The sequence below is a fragment of the Caloenas nicobarica genome, chromosome Z (genome assembly GCF_036013445.1).
Source record: "Caloenas nicobarica isolate bCalNic1 chromosome Z, bCalNic1.hap1, whole genome shotgun sequence".
Taxonomy (NCBI): Eukaryota; Metazoa; Chordata; class Aves; order Columbiformes; family Columbidae; genus Caloenas; species Caloenas nicobarica.
Window position 1 is genome coordinate 43,760,986 of NC_088284.1, and position 14,448 is coordinate 43,775,433.

General features: G+C 43.6%; 2 protein-coding genes across 2 annotated transcripts in view; both read left to right on the forward strand.

Annotated features, from left to right (window-relative positions):
- Window positions 1-3,016: 3,016 nt before the first annotated feature.
- Window positions 3,017-5,989, forward strand: ATP5ME (ATP synthase membrane subunit e). The gene is made up of 4 exons (XM_065657789.1): window positions 3,017-3,130; window positions 3,295-3,349; window positions 3,706-3,804; window positions 5,851-5,989. Exons 1-4 carry the CDS (start codon window positions 3,095-3,097, stop codon window positions 5,874-5,876), a joined length of 216 nt encoding a protein of 71 aa, XP_065513861.1. The 5' UTR covers window positions 3,017-3,094; the 3' UTR covers window positions 5,877-5,989.
- Window positions 5,990-9,640: 3,651 nt separating this feature from the next.
- Window positions 9,641-14,448, forward strand: part of LOC136002313 (purpurin) — a 48,262-nt gene continuing 43,454 nt past the window's right edge. Inside the window, exons 1-3 of the mRNA XM_065657233.1 lie at window positions 9,641-9,749; window positions 11,701-11,825; window positions 13,861-13,962. Coding sequence (XP_065513305.1) covers window positions 13,871-13,962 — 92 coding nt within the window. The 5' untranslated portion in view covers window positions 9,641-9,749; window positions 11,701-11,825; window positions 13,861-13,870. The remainder of the gene's footprint in view (window positions 9,750-11,700; window positions 11,826-13,860; window positions 13,963-14,448) is intronic.

Genomic DNA, 14,448 nt, shown 5'->3' on the forward strand with positions numbered 1-14,448 from the left:
GGTTGGACAAAATGTGGTCATGCACGGGAGGGTATTTGAGAAGTCCATTGTCCCTCAGTTCACAACTGTGATTCCATAATGATGTCTGTTTTGTTTGTTCAGACTGTTTGGCCTTGTTAATGGATAAATTCAAGATTAACCCATTTGAGACATTGAAAGATGGTAACGGCCACTTCCAGCACTGTCATCTCTGCCTTCCATAACAAATAGCGCTAGCTGAAAAATTCTGCTAAAGAATGCTGAAGGATATAATTTCAGTTTGGAGCCTTCAGGATAATGACAAGTGTATAGAGCTCTTAATTAACGTTAAAAGAGTAACAGTCATAGGTGGAGTGCTTTGCAGAGACAGGATTTGTGTTTAAGCACTATAAACATTGTAAATGGTTTATGACTTTTTTTTCCCATAGTTTATGAAAACAACTGAATCAGTGCAAATAATTCTCTTACTACTTACCAGGAAGTTGTTTCTTACAATGACTCCAACTTCCATGTAAGTTTAGAGCAGACATAGTCAAAGCTATTGTTTGGCATCTGATAAAACAAGAGCAGCTCTTCTGATTAGATTTTTCAGTAAAATAAAGTCAGTCAGCAGGAATTTTGGACTTGCTCAGTTTGATTTTTCAGTGTGAGGGTACTTGACAGTAGTGAGCAAAGCTTAAATTCACTGTAGGAACTTGGTTTGCAGCTTTCAGATTGGAAACCTGTAGGGTGACTCAGGACAGTGTCAGGTAACTGTGACCCATTTGATTGCTACTATTGAATGGGGCACAAAGATAAATGTTTTTGTGGTGAGAAGAAAACACACAAATACCTTTTAATGCTTATAATTTGAGATTTTATTGCACGTAACTAACTACATTGTGCCATTTACTCCTCCTCTTCTTCTCCCTATGTGATGGTGCAATATTGTGACTTGAAGTCCAAGTTGCCTGCTGCATCAGTAAGGGAAAACCAGAACATGTGTTCTATCTATCAACAAAAGAAATAAAGAGCAGTAGTGATTTTTCCTCAAAGCTTTAGTGCTTTCTGTTTCAACATCCAGCACAGGGATGTCATTCAATTAATTGCTCAAAATCATTTAAAAATGGAGCGGTTTGTTGCTTTGAATAAATCAAGCTTGATCAGTAACTCACTAAAGCATTTCTGCAAAGCAAAATCTCACAAAATGAGTTAGTGCTAATTTGTAAAGGCACTGGCTCAAGAGCAGAATCTGCTGTTACTGACAGAGTCCTTCTGTACAATTAATTTTTTTAGAAAGATATAAAACACGCTTCTTTTATTTTTTACCCTATTTTAGGAGTTTGGAACTTTTAACATATGGAACTTCCTTTTTTAAAAGTAATTTGTATTTAGCACCTGTATTCGTGTGAGTGACGACTCAAGTCAGCACCGAATTTGTTAGCCTGGGCCATCAGAAGGCATTTCAGGCTGGTGGTACACGGAAAAGGCTAGTTAAGTGGCTGATTGAAGTTAGCTGTATTTCAAAATAAGTGATGCGGTAATTCAGGACCATCACATTTTCCAACTTTTTTCTTTGTAGCAGTAAGTTGAAAAACACTTCTGGCTAATACATGATCTAACTTGGAACATCTGGGGTTTAAAACTGGTACACTAGCATCTAGAGGAATGCCAGACTGGGTTTCTAGTTCTGCAGGTGCCAGTCTCCAAGTCAGCATGTGCTCTTCTCGCAAATCACCATGAAGACTACTAGTTATACTGCTGCTGCCGCTTTGTGTTTGGGAGATTTATGATATTTAATTAAAATCACACCACTGTTGGGTATTTAAGGATTTTAAAACTCTCATCTGGATATGCGTTGGACAAAAGTGGCTGAACAGGCAATCATTGTGCCAGTAGTAACTTCACTGGTTTGCTACTGACTTTGCATCGAGCTTTGTGGTGAATTACTATGGCATTAACAACTGATATTGGCATTTGGAATTACAATTATATCCACCCTACAGTGATGTCTCATTCGTAATGCTCCAAGTGCTCTCAAAAGTTCTTGCTACTGAAAGCAAATAAAAAAGAAAATGTAAAAACAAACAAAATCAAAACAAACAAAAAATTCCTGATAGGTTACATACATTCTATCCATGAAAGTGCTTTCAGGTCTTGCTGATACAGGACATACAATATTTACATCAATAATTTAAAAACTTTGTGATACTACAAATGAATGGAATACTGAGAATCTCCCAACAGGGTCCCTAAAGAGAAAAGCCTTTCAGACCTTTTTTAGTGAAGCAATTTCAGTTATCTTTGGCTTGATGAGCAAAAAATAGGCAATTGGCTTCCCGGAAGTTTAATAATCATATATTTACCCTTTCACTGCATATGTTTAATTTTAGACAGGGACTTCAAAATGATGGCGCTAATGAGCAGTCAGCTAAGATCCAGATTCTTTTATGAGAGAATATGAAACATAATCCAGATTTCTTAGTTGCCTGGCATGCAACATGATTTTGTTAAGGTTCAAGAATCAAACACAGAGGCATATACTCCGTAGTCCTTGCTAATGTGGCTTTGCTGTCTGGATCAAACACGTAGAACGCTGTTAACGCAGTTTCTCCGAGACCAAAGCCCCGGGAGGCGGCGGGCCCGCTGGGGGCTGCATGCGCGCACAGGCAAGCGGTATCGCCTCCGCCCAGGCCCGCTGTTCCCCGTGTTGGCGCAGGCACCCTGCGAGGGCTGAGGCGCCTCTCCACTCCTCGCAGGGAGCTCCGTGTTGCGCAGGAGCAGACGCCGACCCTGCGGGCTCCCAGGGTCGCTCCCTCAACCTGCGGGGCGTTTCTCAGAAGAGGAAAAGCCGCGTCCGCGCCTTCCCGCGGCGGCCGAGCGACGGGCTGCGGGGACGGTTCCTCCATTTTCCGCCACGGGGCCGGGAACACGGTCCATCTTGCCACGTGCCAGCTCTTGGCTCATGGATGATCTGTGACTAGACACTGACATCTGGCGCTGGATGGTCGCAACGTTCCGCGAAACACCTACCCCCACAACCGGCGGCTCTGACACGGTGACGTATTTCCGGCAGCACCGCCTTCCCCGCCGCTCCCTGAGCGTCACCGCTGGCGGCTCCACCGTCTCCGTCAGGATGATCCCGCCGGTGCAGGTCTCTCCGCTCATCAAGGTAAAGGCGGCGGGCGGCTCTCCCGCCTGTGCGAGGGTCCTTCTGCGCTCTGGGGCTGGGTGCGGCCGGTGGCCTCGTCGGGCTCGGGCGGGCGGGAGGCGGGCCGGGCCTGGCGGTGTGTGTGAACCGAGCGAAGGGCGCGTCCTTGTCTCTGCCTCCCACAGTTCACCCGGTACTCGGCCCTGCTGGTGGGGATGATCTACGGCAAGAAGCGATACGGTGAGTGTGGCGCCCCGGGCGGCCTCTCCCCCTGCCCTGCGCGGCCCGCAAGGGCACCTTGAGGCGGCCGGTGCGGGGCGCGCAGCTGCGGGCCCGACCGCCATTTCCCCTCACCCGCCGCCGTGGGACCCGCGAAGCTCTTGCTTAGCTGCGGGCTCGTGCCGGTGTAAAGACGGATTCGTATGAACTGTGCCTTTGGGCCAGCGAAGCTTCTTCTTGGGTGGTGTGGTAGGGGTTTGTTTATTGGTGGGGGTTTTATTGGGTTTGGTTTGGGGTTTTTTTCGGTGTGTTAGTAAGTGTAGAGCTCTGTGCCAGGTTCTAGAAATTGTTTTTTAAAGCATATGTGTTAATGACAGACTACCTAAAGCCTGTTGCTGCAGAAGAGAGAAGAATAGAGGCTGAAGAGAAAAAGAAACGTGAAGAACTTGAGCGGATTGCGAAAGAGCTTGCAGAAGGTAGTCCCTCAATTTAATTTGTGCATTCTGCGCTACAGCACCACTAGCTTTGCAGGTGAACTGCTGTTTTACTGGAGTGTTTTTAAGAGAAATTTAGACTTACAGCCAGTGGGCTGCAGACCCATGTGGATCCATGGAGCAGTGGTTAGGGTTCTGTGAAGGGTAAGCAATGCTGCTGTTCGACAAGCTTTTCAAAGCGTAAGCATCAGTACAGGAAAAATTAAAAACACTTGTAGGAAATTATCATCTTGCCAGTATAGTAGGCTCAGGCAGGATCTCTCAGCAAAGCATATTTTATTAACGAATTTGCAAACCCGGGTGTCCTGCCTAATGGTAAGCACCCAGAACAGGGTAAAAGGCTGCTGCTTATATATCCCCCGAATCCTGGCCACAAATTCCCTCACCTGTTCCCCATTGGTTGGGTACTGCAGGGTTTACAGACTACCCGATGCTTCCCAGATGCCCTGTCTCAGTTTACCTATCTCACTAACACCCCTGCCCCGCCATTTTCATTTATTTCAATTTAAGGTATGGTCTTTTGGCTCTCTGGCTAGCCTTCTCCCTAGCTTAATTTGTAACCGTAGGAATCAGTTTGAATTGCAAAATTAATGCAAAGAGACTTTGTTTTACATTCAAGATCTGATAGCCGTGTGTCCCTCAGTCCCTACCTGCTGGGGTCAGGCCTCAGATCCCTAGTTGAGGAAACAACATTTCTCCTCCAATGGCTCCTTACACTTTTGCAACCAAACAGAGCTTGTTAAATGGCTATCTGAATTGCCTCTGAGAAAATGAATTGTTAAAAGCTGCTGGTTATTGTGTCAGGAATAACTGGAACCGTATGTGAACTGTACTCAAATGTCCTTTATTCAGCTGGATGCAGCAAACCTATGATCCCTATTCTCCATGCAATACAAAAGTCTCACAAATGTGACCGATGTTCTAAACCAGAAGTCATAGGTGTCTGCTTGTAATTGCAGCTCAAACTTCAAGTGGTATCACTAGTGTAGTGTTAGAGGTCAACTTCTTTTGTTGTATCTTTCATGTGAAGAGGATGTGCTGAAGGTACAATTGAGATTAGTACTGCTTCTTTGTTCTTATTCCACTGTATAGTATTCCTGCTGCAACATGCTTTCCCTTGTCCTCGGGATTATTTCTTGGGTCCCCTGTGCATTTCTAACATAGGATTCATCTCCCCAACTTAAAGAGGAGTGTGTTCTCTAGCTTGAATTCGCCAAGGGTTTTTTTTAGGTAGATTTACAGTTAAGAGGAGCTTGAAGAAAATGGTTTAATAACTCAAGCTCTTCTTGGTGCAGTTATACACTCAGTGACTGTTTCCCTGGGAAATGGTGACATTTGCATTGTCCTAAACAAGATTGAAGTTAACAGAACTCTGTAAAAGTAAATTAATTAACATGTATATAAAACCAAATATGCAAGTTGCTGAATTGTATTGCTTCTTAGATATAAGGCTGTTTTGCATGGCTGTTTTACCATCTTAAGTATGTAGGCTCTATTGGTCACGAACTAAATAAAATGGGTCTTTTACATGTTTTTCTAGTTTAGCTGAAACAGAGATAGAGGCTGTACTAGATTGTAGCTACTCTACTTAATAATGGAGTTCTCGGATTATTTCTTTAGAATGTTTAATCTATTTAAAAGTGACCAGTCTGCTTTCCCAACAGTAGTTTTGGTGTGGTCTTCCAGTTAGAAAAGAGATTGTAAAAACTTCATTCAGTGCAATGCAGTTGTTGAAGATTGCTCTTTACAGATGGATCCAGTTATCTGTCTGTAATGCTAGCTTTTTCTGGGCTTAGTTGAATTGTCAGTTCAGAAACTGTCATTTACTAGTGAGTATGTGAAAAAAGTGCTTTTACCCCAAAGCAATGAAATAACTTCCATTGAATAAGCAGAAGCAGGAATCGTAAAAACTGTCTGGAAAGAAATGGCATATTTAAAGGTAGTCTTTGATCTCACTAATGCTTTGCATGTTTTAGTACCGCATGGGAGTGACTAGTAATCCTATGTTTGTTTTTACTTCCCTTCTAGCAAGCGAAGAGTCCATATTAAAATGAACAGAAGACTGGATCTCACTTTCACAAATGAAAATAAATGGCTAGCTCTGAATAGTTCAGTGGTTGGTGGATTCTGCATGCTCTTCTATCAATAAAGTGTTTACAACACTTCAGTTGTTTGGTGTGTGGTACTGGTTTTTTGTTTTGTGTTTTTGTGTGTGTTCGTTGTTGGGTTTGGGTTTTTGTTGGTTTGGTTTTTCTTTTTTCTTTGTTCTTTTTTTTTTTTTTTTTTTTAGTGAATTGCACAGAACAACAGCAGTAGTATTATACTTAGAGACTGTGACAAGAAGCATTTCTCACAAGCTGGTCATTGCTGTGGCTGAAACACCCAGTTGTATTCCTCCGACAGCCAGTTGCTACATCTATTACTTATAGGTAATGTTTGTGACCAGTAAATATGTATGAGTGGGCAGGTGAGGGAGGCTGGCATGGCACTGGCTGTGTGAACTGATTTATTAAATACTTGACCAGGGAGTTGCTGTCATCTTTTTTCAGCTTTGTTATCACAGTGGATTACTGTATGATTCTTGCATTTGACAATGCAGTCAAATATGATTGTGACTTGTCAAGCCATGCTGAGGTCTGAGGAATTGGTGCTGAGTCACTAGTGAAATATTTCTAAACCCATATATTTTTAGATTGAACAAATGGTTGAATGTTCCCCAAAACTGAGAATAAGTTACAGTCAAACTTTAGTCCTTATTTTGTAAGAAGTGACTGGCTATGCAGGTGACTGAAGCTTAAATTAGTGGCCCTTAATGTGAAATAAGTCTGCTTTTAACATGTAAGCTGCTAAAGCACCTCCTCAGCTGTACAGAGCTCCAGTGTCTCAGAAGCAGCTAAAAAGCCTGTCCTTGTAGATGGTGGTGTTGAGTGACTTGTTTTGTGTTCTTGTTTTTCTCACTGTAATACTAGTAACTCACTCAAAGGTTCAGGGGCTCTGGTTTCTTATTTGGACAATGGATAGCTTCCTTTTTCTGACACTGCAGATGAAACAGCTGAAACAGTGATTTGAGATCTATTAGGTTGGCACAAAAGAAATTGTGCTTTTTGCATTGGTGAAATTTGCCATTTGATATTGAAATATGTTCTTAATAGGGTTTAAAGCGCTTTTCTTGCTTTATGGGGTTTTTTGCTACAGATTTATTCCCTGCTGTTTATTTTATATTTATTTTACACTATGGAAATGATATTAGATAAAAAGCAAATTCGAGCGATTTTCTTATTTGAGTTCAAAATGGGTTGTAAAGTAGCGGACACAACTCACAACATCAACAATGCATTTGGTCCAGGAACTGCTAATGAACACACAGTGCAGTGGTGGTTCCAGAAGTTTTGCAAAGGAGACAAGAGCCTTGAAGTGAGGAGTGTAGTGGCTGGCCAGTGGAAGTTGACAACGAACAACTGAGAGCAATCATGGAAACCGATCCTCTTATGATTACATGATAAGTTGCCAAAGAACTCAGCGTCGACCATTGTACAGTTGTTCGGCATTTGAAGCAAATTGGAAAGGTGAAAAAGTTTTAAAGTGGGTGCCTCATGAGCTGACCGAAAATAAAAAAAATAGTTTTGAAGTGTCATCTTAGCGTGTTCTACGCAACAACAATGAACGATTTCTTGATTGGATTGTGATGTGTGATGAAAAGTGGATTTTATGTGACAACCAGCTCAGTGGTTGGACCGAGAAGAACCTCCAAAGCACTTCCCAAAGCCAAACCAGCACCAAAAAAAGCTCATGGTCACTGTTTGGTGGTCTGCTGCTGGTCTGATCCACTACAGCTTTCTGAATCCTAGCTAAATCATTACATCTGGGAAGTATGCTTGGCAAATCGATGAGATGCACTGAAAACTGCAACACCTGCAGCTGGTATTGGTCAACAGAAAGGGCCCAGTTCTTCTCCACAACAATACCTGACTGCACATCGCACAGCCAACACTTCAAAAGTGGAAAAAATTGGGCTATGAAGTTTTGCCTTATCTGTTGTATTCACCTGACCTCTTGCCAACTGACTACCACTTCTTCAAGCATCTTGACAACTTTTTGCAGGGAAAATGCTTCCACAATCAGCAGGATGCAGAAAATGCTTTCCGAGAATTCATCGAATTCTGAAGCACGGATTTTTATGCTACAGGAATAAACAAACTTTTCATTGGCAAAAATGTGTTGATTGTAATGGTTCCTATTTTGATGAATAAAGATGTGTTTGAGCATAGCTATAATGATTTAAAACTCACGGTCTGGAACTGCAATTACTTTTCTACCAATTGTGGCAGTTGCACATCCCCCTGAGATCTGGAGCCTTCAATGGGGCCGTTGATGGTTCTTTTAGCACTTTTTGTGCCCCACTGTGCCTGTCCCCATGTACACACCTAGGGTGGTACCAAGGTGTTGATAGTCACATCCTTCCCTACCCCGGGGCAGGGTGACTTCACCACCACCAGCTGGTGGGGTAGGAAGGGTGGGACCTCAGTCAATTGACAGTGTCCTTAGCAGAGGAGGTGCTCAGAGTAGCTGCAAAGCTTCTGGACCATATTGTAATGTCCACCAGTCTGACCAGACTATAAAATGGGGTTCCCGCCAAAGGCCCCCTTTGGGAGTGGTCTTCTCGGAGCAGTGGGTCTGTGAACTGGAGACCTCCCTTTAGACTGGGACGCCATCTAAGGAGACTTCCCATGATTGAGAGCATCTCACCTCCTCCTGTGGTGAGTGGTTATTTACTGGATATATCCTTGAATGAGTCCTTGCCTAACCCAGGCAAGTGACAGTCCTTGCCTAACCCAGGTGAGTGATTATTGCTTGTGGGTACCCTGGAGTCAGAGGGCTCTGGTTTTGTTTCTTGTGAGTGTATGCATGCACACTGTGGATCCTTACTATTGTGTTGCTGTACCCCAATAATCTCCTCAACAGATATCTGAACCTGTATTTTATGTTGTCAGAGTGCTAACTAATTGTATAAACCCTGTTTCTAGTTGGTTTATTGGCTGGTTTATTATTTTCCAGCTCGAATAAAGTCTGTTTTGGAACCTGTTGCCTGCCTAAAACTGACTTTGGGGTGACACCAACCTTATCTTTGTAAATGGTAACAGTCATCCAGGAAAAATTCTCATGTGTTTTATTAAACTAGTTTTAGTAAATATACAGTCCCTTCTAGATTATGTTTTAGAAGAAATAAATCCTTAACTGCTAGTGCACATTCTCAACTAATAAAGCAGTCCTGTGGAGTACAAGGACATTAGATATAATGAAACAGGGTTTAAATTGTAAGTGTAACATATCTAAAAACTGCAGGGAAAAAAGGATGTCATGGTTTAACATCAGTTAATAGTCAAAACCATGAGAGCTGCTAGCTCACTCTGCCCCAAACAGGAAAGAATTGAAAGGCAAGGGAGAAACTTGTGGATTGAGATAAACAGAGTTTAATAAAATAACCAAATACTAATATGCCACTACTAATAATACATATAAAATGAAAATGGAATATAAAAGAAAAAAATATTCAATGCCTCACAAACTCCACATGTGCAGAGCAGACAATCCTGGGAAGAGAGCACCCTGGTCCTGAAGAGCAAATGCTGGGGAGAGAGAGCAAAAAGTCAGAGAAGGCCCAGAGGCTGACTGCAAAAGAGTAGAGCAGCAAAAGGCCAAACTAAAGGAACTCCTGAATGGATCACAACCAAAATGGATCAGAGCTGGAATGGGTCTCCCCTGCCAGAAAACCTGACTCTCTTTATAAAGCATGACACTAATGGCATAGAACATTCTCACTGACCAGCCTGGATGTCGGTCAAGGTCTGCCCCATCTATGCCCCCTTCCTCGATGCCTCACACCTGCAGATAGAAAGCCCAGTAAGACCTTGGCTCCCATACAACAGGTAAGATAACAGTAAGTCTTACATTTTCTTTATTCCAACTCAAAATCACTGGAAAGTTACTTGGAGAAAAACATTCTCTCCTGAATTGTTATCTTCTTCTCAAAATACATGCAGACAACCACGCTAGCTGTGAAAAAGAGTTGTTCCTAACTGCATGAAGAAAATTAACCTAGTTTCACTCAAACCAGCACAAGGGGTTAAGATGGAATATTTTCAAGAAGAAAGGGGAACAGGAAAATCAGCTACATGTTGTCATTGGGTTTTTAGTTGTTTCTTTGCTTAAATGTATATACTTCACGGTATTTAAATGATTAGGTGATGCTGATGAAAGTAAAGATCTAGACTGCCAATTAGTTTAGAATTCTATGTCTGTAAAATAGAAATAATGCATCATATCCCAGCTTCTCAGGATAACACCATTTCTTGCATACTTAAAAGCCAATATTCTTCCAAAAGCCACTTATTTTCAGGAGCTGTAAATTAGATTCAAATTGCCAGAAAACTAGTTTGTTTGTTTGTTTGTTTTTAAAGTGCCAGTTCTCATCCCATGTCTGTGATGCTAGGCTGTAAGCTGTGAAATAGTGCTTACGTGAAGTAAATGCTACTGAAAAACCATTGAAATTCAACACTTGGGATTGAGCTGGGACTCAGTACTTGAGCAAAATGTGATTATAGCAGGATGCTTATTTACTTCAGGCTGAAATATCTTTACTGCTATTCCGCTAGGGGCTGGCCATAGAGGTAGGTACTGCTTTTATCTTTGTGTTGCTGGAGCTGAACCCCATTGCTTAGAACAGCTGTGAGCTGCTGGTCTCCACAGGGCAAATGCACTCACTTTCACCTCCTCCTGCTGTCTCATGTTGTTGAAGTGTGGCATGTGCTAGAGAGGGATGGAATTTCATCCCTCCTCTCCTTTTACTTCCACCCTGGTGTTTGTTTATTCCAGCACTGATTTAGTCCCCCACCCTGCAGGCAGTGTGACTACTCCCAGCAGAGCTAAGCCTGTCCTTGGTGGGCAAATGCAGTGCATTTCATAGAGCAGGGTCTCATCCCACGCAGTGGGGTAAGAGGTCTCTCTTCATAGAGAACACCATGCAGCTGCAATATACGGGGGTTTCTGCAGCACTAGCTACCTGCAGTTTTGCTCTCTGGCCTAGCTCTAGGACCACAAATGACTCAACCTGAACTCTCTTGTTGCCTTTGGCATTGTGCCTTTGTTACCCTTCTTCCCCTGGCAGTTGTCCTGCATTTGGGGCCCATGGCTCCCTTGTAACCTAGCTGATAAATGCTGGGCTGGCCTAGGCTCTAAGTGTGAAAGGGATGGGCTCTTCCTTTGCAGCCAAGTATGTCTGTGAGATCTGCAGGGATTAGGATCCAAGAATCTCCCACACAGGACGGAGTACAAGTGCCACTCTTTCCACAGAGTCCTCAAAACCTGGCTGCAGGTCCAGGCAGGGAAGCTGTCCTTTTAACACCTCTTACATTGGGACAGATTCCCATGTGGGTGGGAATGTGCCACAAGCCTCATTACAGCCATGCCACAGTGACTAAATTACTCCTCTGCCAGCCCATTCTGGCCAGGCAACAGATGATTATCAGGTTGGAGCCAAAAAAAGGCAATGCTAAAGAGCTGTAGTAAGTTCAACACTATTTGCAGTGAGACTGAGGTACCTGTGAGCTCTAATACATCTTACAGCATCACCTAGGAAAGTTAATATGCAAAGGACTGAAATGGATGAGTAACTTTTTTTTTTTTTTTAAGAGAAGGCCAAGGCTTGAAGTAATTGTGAGTGAGATTCTGGGAAAAAGCCTCATACTCAGAGGTGCACAGCAAAAGAACTAGACACAGCAGACATGGGTTGCAGCAAGTACAGAGAAAATTATGACAACGTGGGTGGTCAGACTTTTAACAAGAGTCCAGAGATAATTTTTTTCTTTGTTTCTGTGACAGGCTTGCTTAGTCCATTTCATACACATACGCTATGAAGAGGATGCATACAGGTGTTTGGATCGAAGGTTTCATATTTTCTGTGATAAAACACATGGAAGAGAGAGGCAAGCCCATGGAAAGAAAAGGTAATCCATCCAAATGTGTGCACAGACAGTTTTGGAAGCAGATATCCAAAGGTGTGAAAGGAAAGTTTGTTTTCACACCAGCGACAGACTAAGAGTGATTATGTGGTCACGTAGTGCTGCTGAATGGTGTTTTCCTCAGTAGTGCATGATCAGGCTGCTTGCAGTTGAGGGAGTTCAGTCCCAGTCTTTAGCCCCTGCAATCCTGTGAAAGCTGATGGAATGGCCTCTACAGGAAGGGAGGGATGTGAAAGCGGACCACAGATACTTCTAAAGACTGCTGCAGAATGGATGGACATAAATTATTTTCTGGACTGCTAGAGATAAGGGAAAAATGGGGTGGATGTGTTAAACAAGCTTTTGATAAGCATCTGCTGTTACTGAGAAATAAGTGAGGACAATTCTTGGCCACATGACTGCACACCAAGCCAAGTATTTCTTGACAGACTTGATGAAAGTTGTGTTTGGCAATGGGTTTTGAGATGATTAGAGAAAGAGCTGTGTTTTTTGAGTCTGAGGCTACCACAACCCCCAGCAGCAAGTAACAGCAACCACAACTTGTTGAAAGCTGCAGAGGAGAAAGCAGGAAAGACAGAGCATCTGGCCCAGGTGGCAGGGTACAAATGTAAGGTGAGGAGACAGATACCTCTGTTGAAAGACAACTTTTTATTGGAAAAAGGTGAAAACTGAAGCAGAAAGTCAGCCTGAGACAAGCTGTCTGAGAATGGAATTATGAGGAAGGAAGCAATAAGAAAATGACATTCCTCTCAAAAGATGTGAGAAAGATCCCCCATGTTTGCTCTGTAGTCTGGAAAACACTGCAGCCACCTTTTCTTCTGCTAGAACTAGGTTTGTCTGACTCCTCAGTGCTCTGCTGCTGCTTGAGAGGGAGTTTCTCTCTAGTGAATGTTTTTCCCAGTCTTCCCTGTACCACATCTGAAGGTTTTGTGGAAGGACAGAGGAAGAGATAGAGAGAAAAAAAGGTATTTTTCTCTCGCAAGCATTTGTAATAGATGATCCAAGCCACATTCAGCTCAGATAGCAATAAAATCTTACTTGGATTCAGTACTCCCTGGGCTCTCACCGAGGTTTTCTTACACAGGATGTGGAGCTGCCACACCAATAAAGCCACTCTGCTGAGTGCCAAAACATGCAACCCATCTGCCTGGAGGATGGAGCTGGGATCTATAACCCACCTGTGGTGTTCATCACTGTCTCTTCCTTTGAAGAGCCAAGTGGAGGTTGAGTTGTTCCTGTCCTGCCTCCCTGGGAAGAGAGTGGCACTTCCCAGACTCAGCTGGAGTCAGACTATGGCAATCTGGGAAAAGACAGTGGTCTTTTCTACGAGATCCCAGATATGCAAGAGGTAGCTGAAGATGGGACTGTGGTCTCCACTCTTGCTGGCAGTTTTTCCCTCCATCTCTGCAGGATCTGCCACCATCACAGCTTTGCCAGCAGCAGAGACCTCACAGGTGCTTCCACAGTGGCAGTGCCAGGTCAGGCATTTCTGCTCACAATTAATCAGCAGCAGACTAGGCTCCAGCAGAGGGAACAGCTGAAGGGTATGCACATGCTCTTTTTTGGTAGCAGAGCAAAGAGGTTATGCCTCGTGTCAGCTTGTCCTATCCCTCCATCTGGAATAGCAGATGATGCCACAGCACTAAAAAACTCTTGGCAGCTCCCCTCTCAGGCAAGCCCCTCTTGCATGGAGGGAAAATTAACTCTCTGCCCCTGAGCTCCTCTCTGAGAAACCTCTCTTCCCAGCTGTACAGGGATATTAATTTCTCTACCTCCTCACCCTCTGCTTTCAAAACCAAGAATGGAGGTTGGTATTCATTACCTCCTTCAGTGAGACACACAATGGGACCCCTCTTGTCTCCTGTTGGACTTCAGAGCTGCATCAAGCCACAGGTGAAAACACTTGCTTGGCAAATAAGCCAGAAGCAAAGATAGAATACTCTATAGCACTCAATAGGGAGTTGATTGGTCAGGAGACCTCTCCTGGAGTTATGTTGCAATGTCATCATTTTTCTCTCAGGTCCGGGAAAATGCTGGAAAAATCTTTTTCTTGGCCTTTCCCTTCTCCATATCCAATAAATCCAGGAAGCCATCTCCCAGCTGCCAAGGTGGAGCACTGCAGGTAGGAATCATGCCATGTTTCACCTGCATCTAACTGACAAGCACATGTGGGAAGCACATTGCAAGTGGTGTGGTTGCAATGGTGCAACAAGATGTAGAAACATCCGTTAGTAAGCTGCCCAGAAAGGACAGCAGTCCCAACCTTTTAGCGAAGTGGCTATGTTAGATGGTACCACTTTGAAAAAACTACAACAAAACCCAAAACAAACAAACAACCCCCCCAAATTAATCACCAGGTATGCACAGTATGAGAAAGTCAGTGTTCCCCTCAGACACTCAGTATGTGTTAGGCAGGGGCAGTGAGAGCCACAGTGAGGGGCAGAACAGAAGGGCAAGGTGCCTGGAACTCAGGGCTGTACATGCTGTGGTTGGACATGACCTTTGTGTCAGATGAGAAAAGAATTAGAGCAGAAAATGAGGCATCTCATCATAATGTCTTGCCAGGTCTGGGGAGGGAAGGGTTTCCTCCCACCAGCTGCCCCTCTCC

Coding starts and splice junctions, on each gene's coding strand:
- ATP5ME (XM_065657789.1), top strand. CDS start 3,095: ATGATCCCGCCGGTGCAGGTCTCTCCGCTCATCAAG. Junction 3,131..3,294: donor AGGTCTCTCCGCTCATCAAG/GTAAAGGCGGCG, acceptor TGCCTCCCACAG/TTCACCCGGTACTCGGCCCT. Junction 3,805..5,850: donor TGCGAAAGAGCTTGCAGAAG/GTAGTCCCTCAA, acceptor CTTCCCTTCTAG/CAAGCGAAGAGTCCATATTA.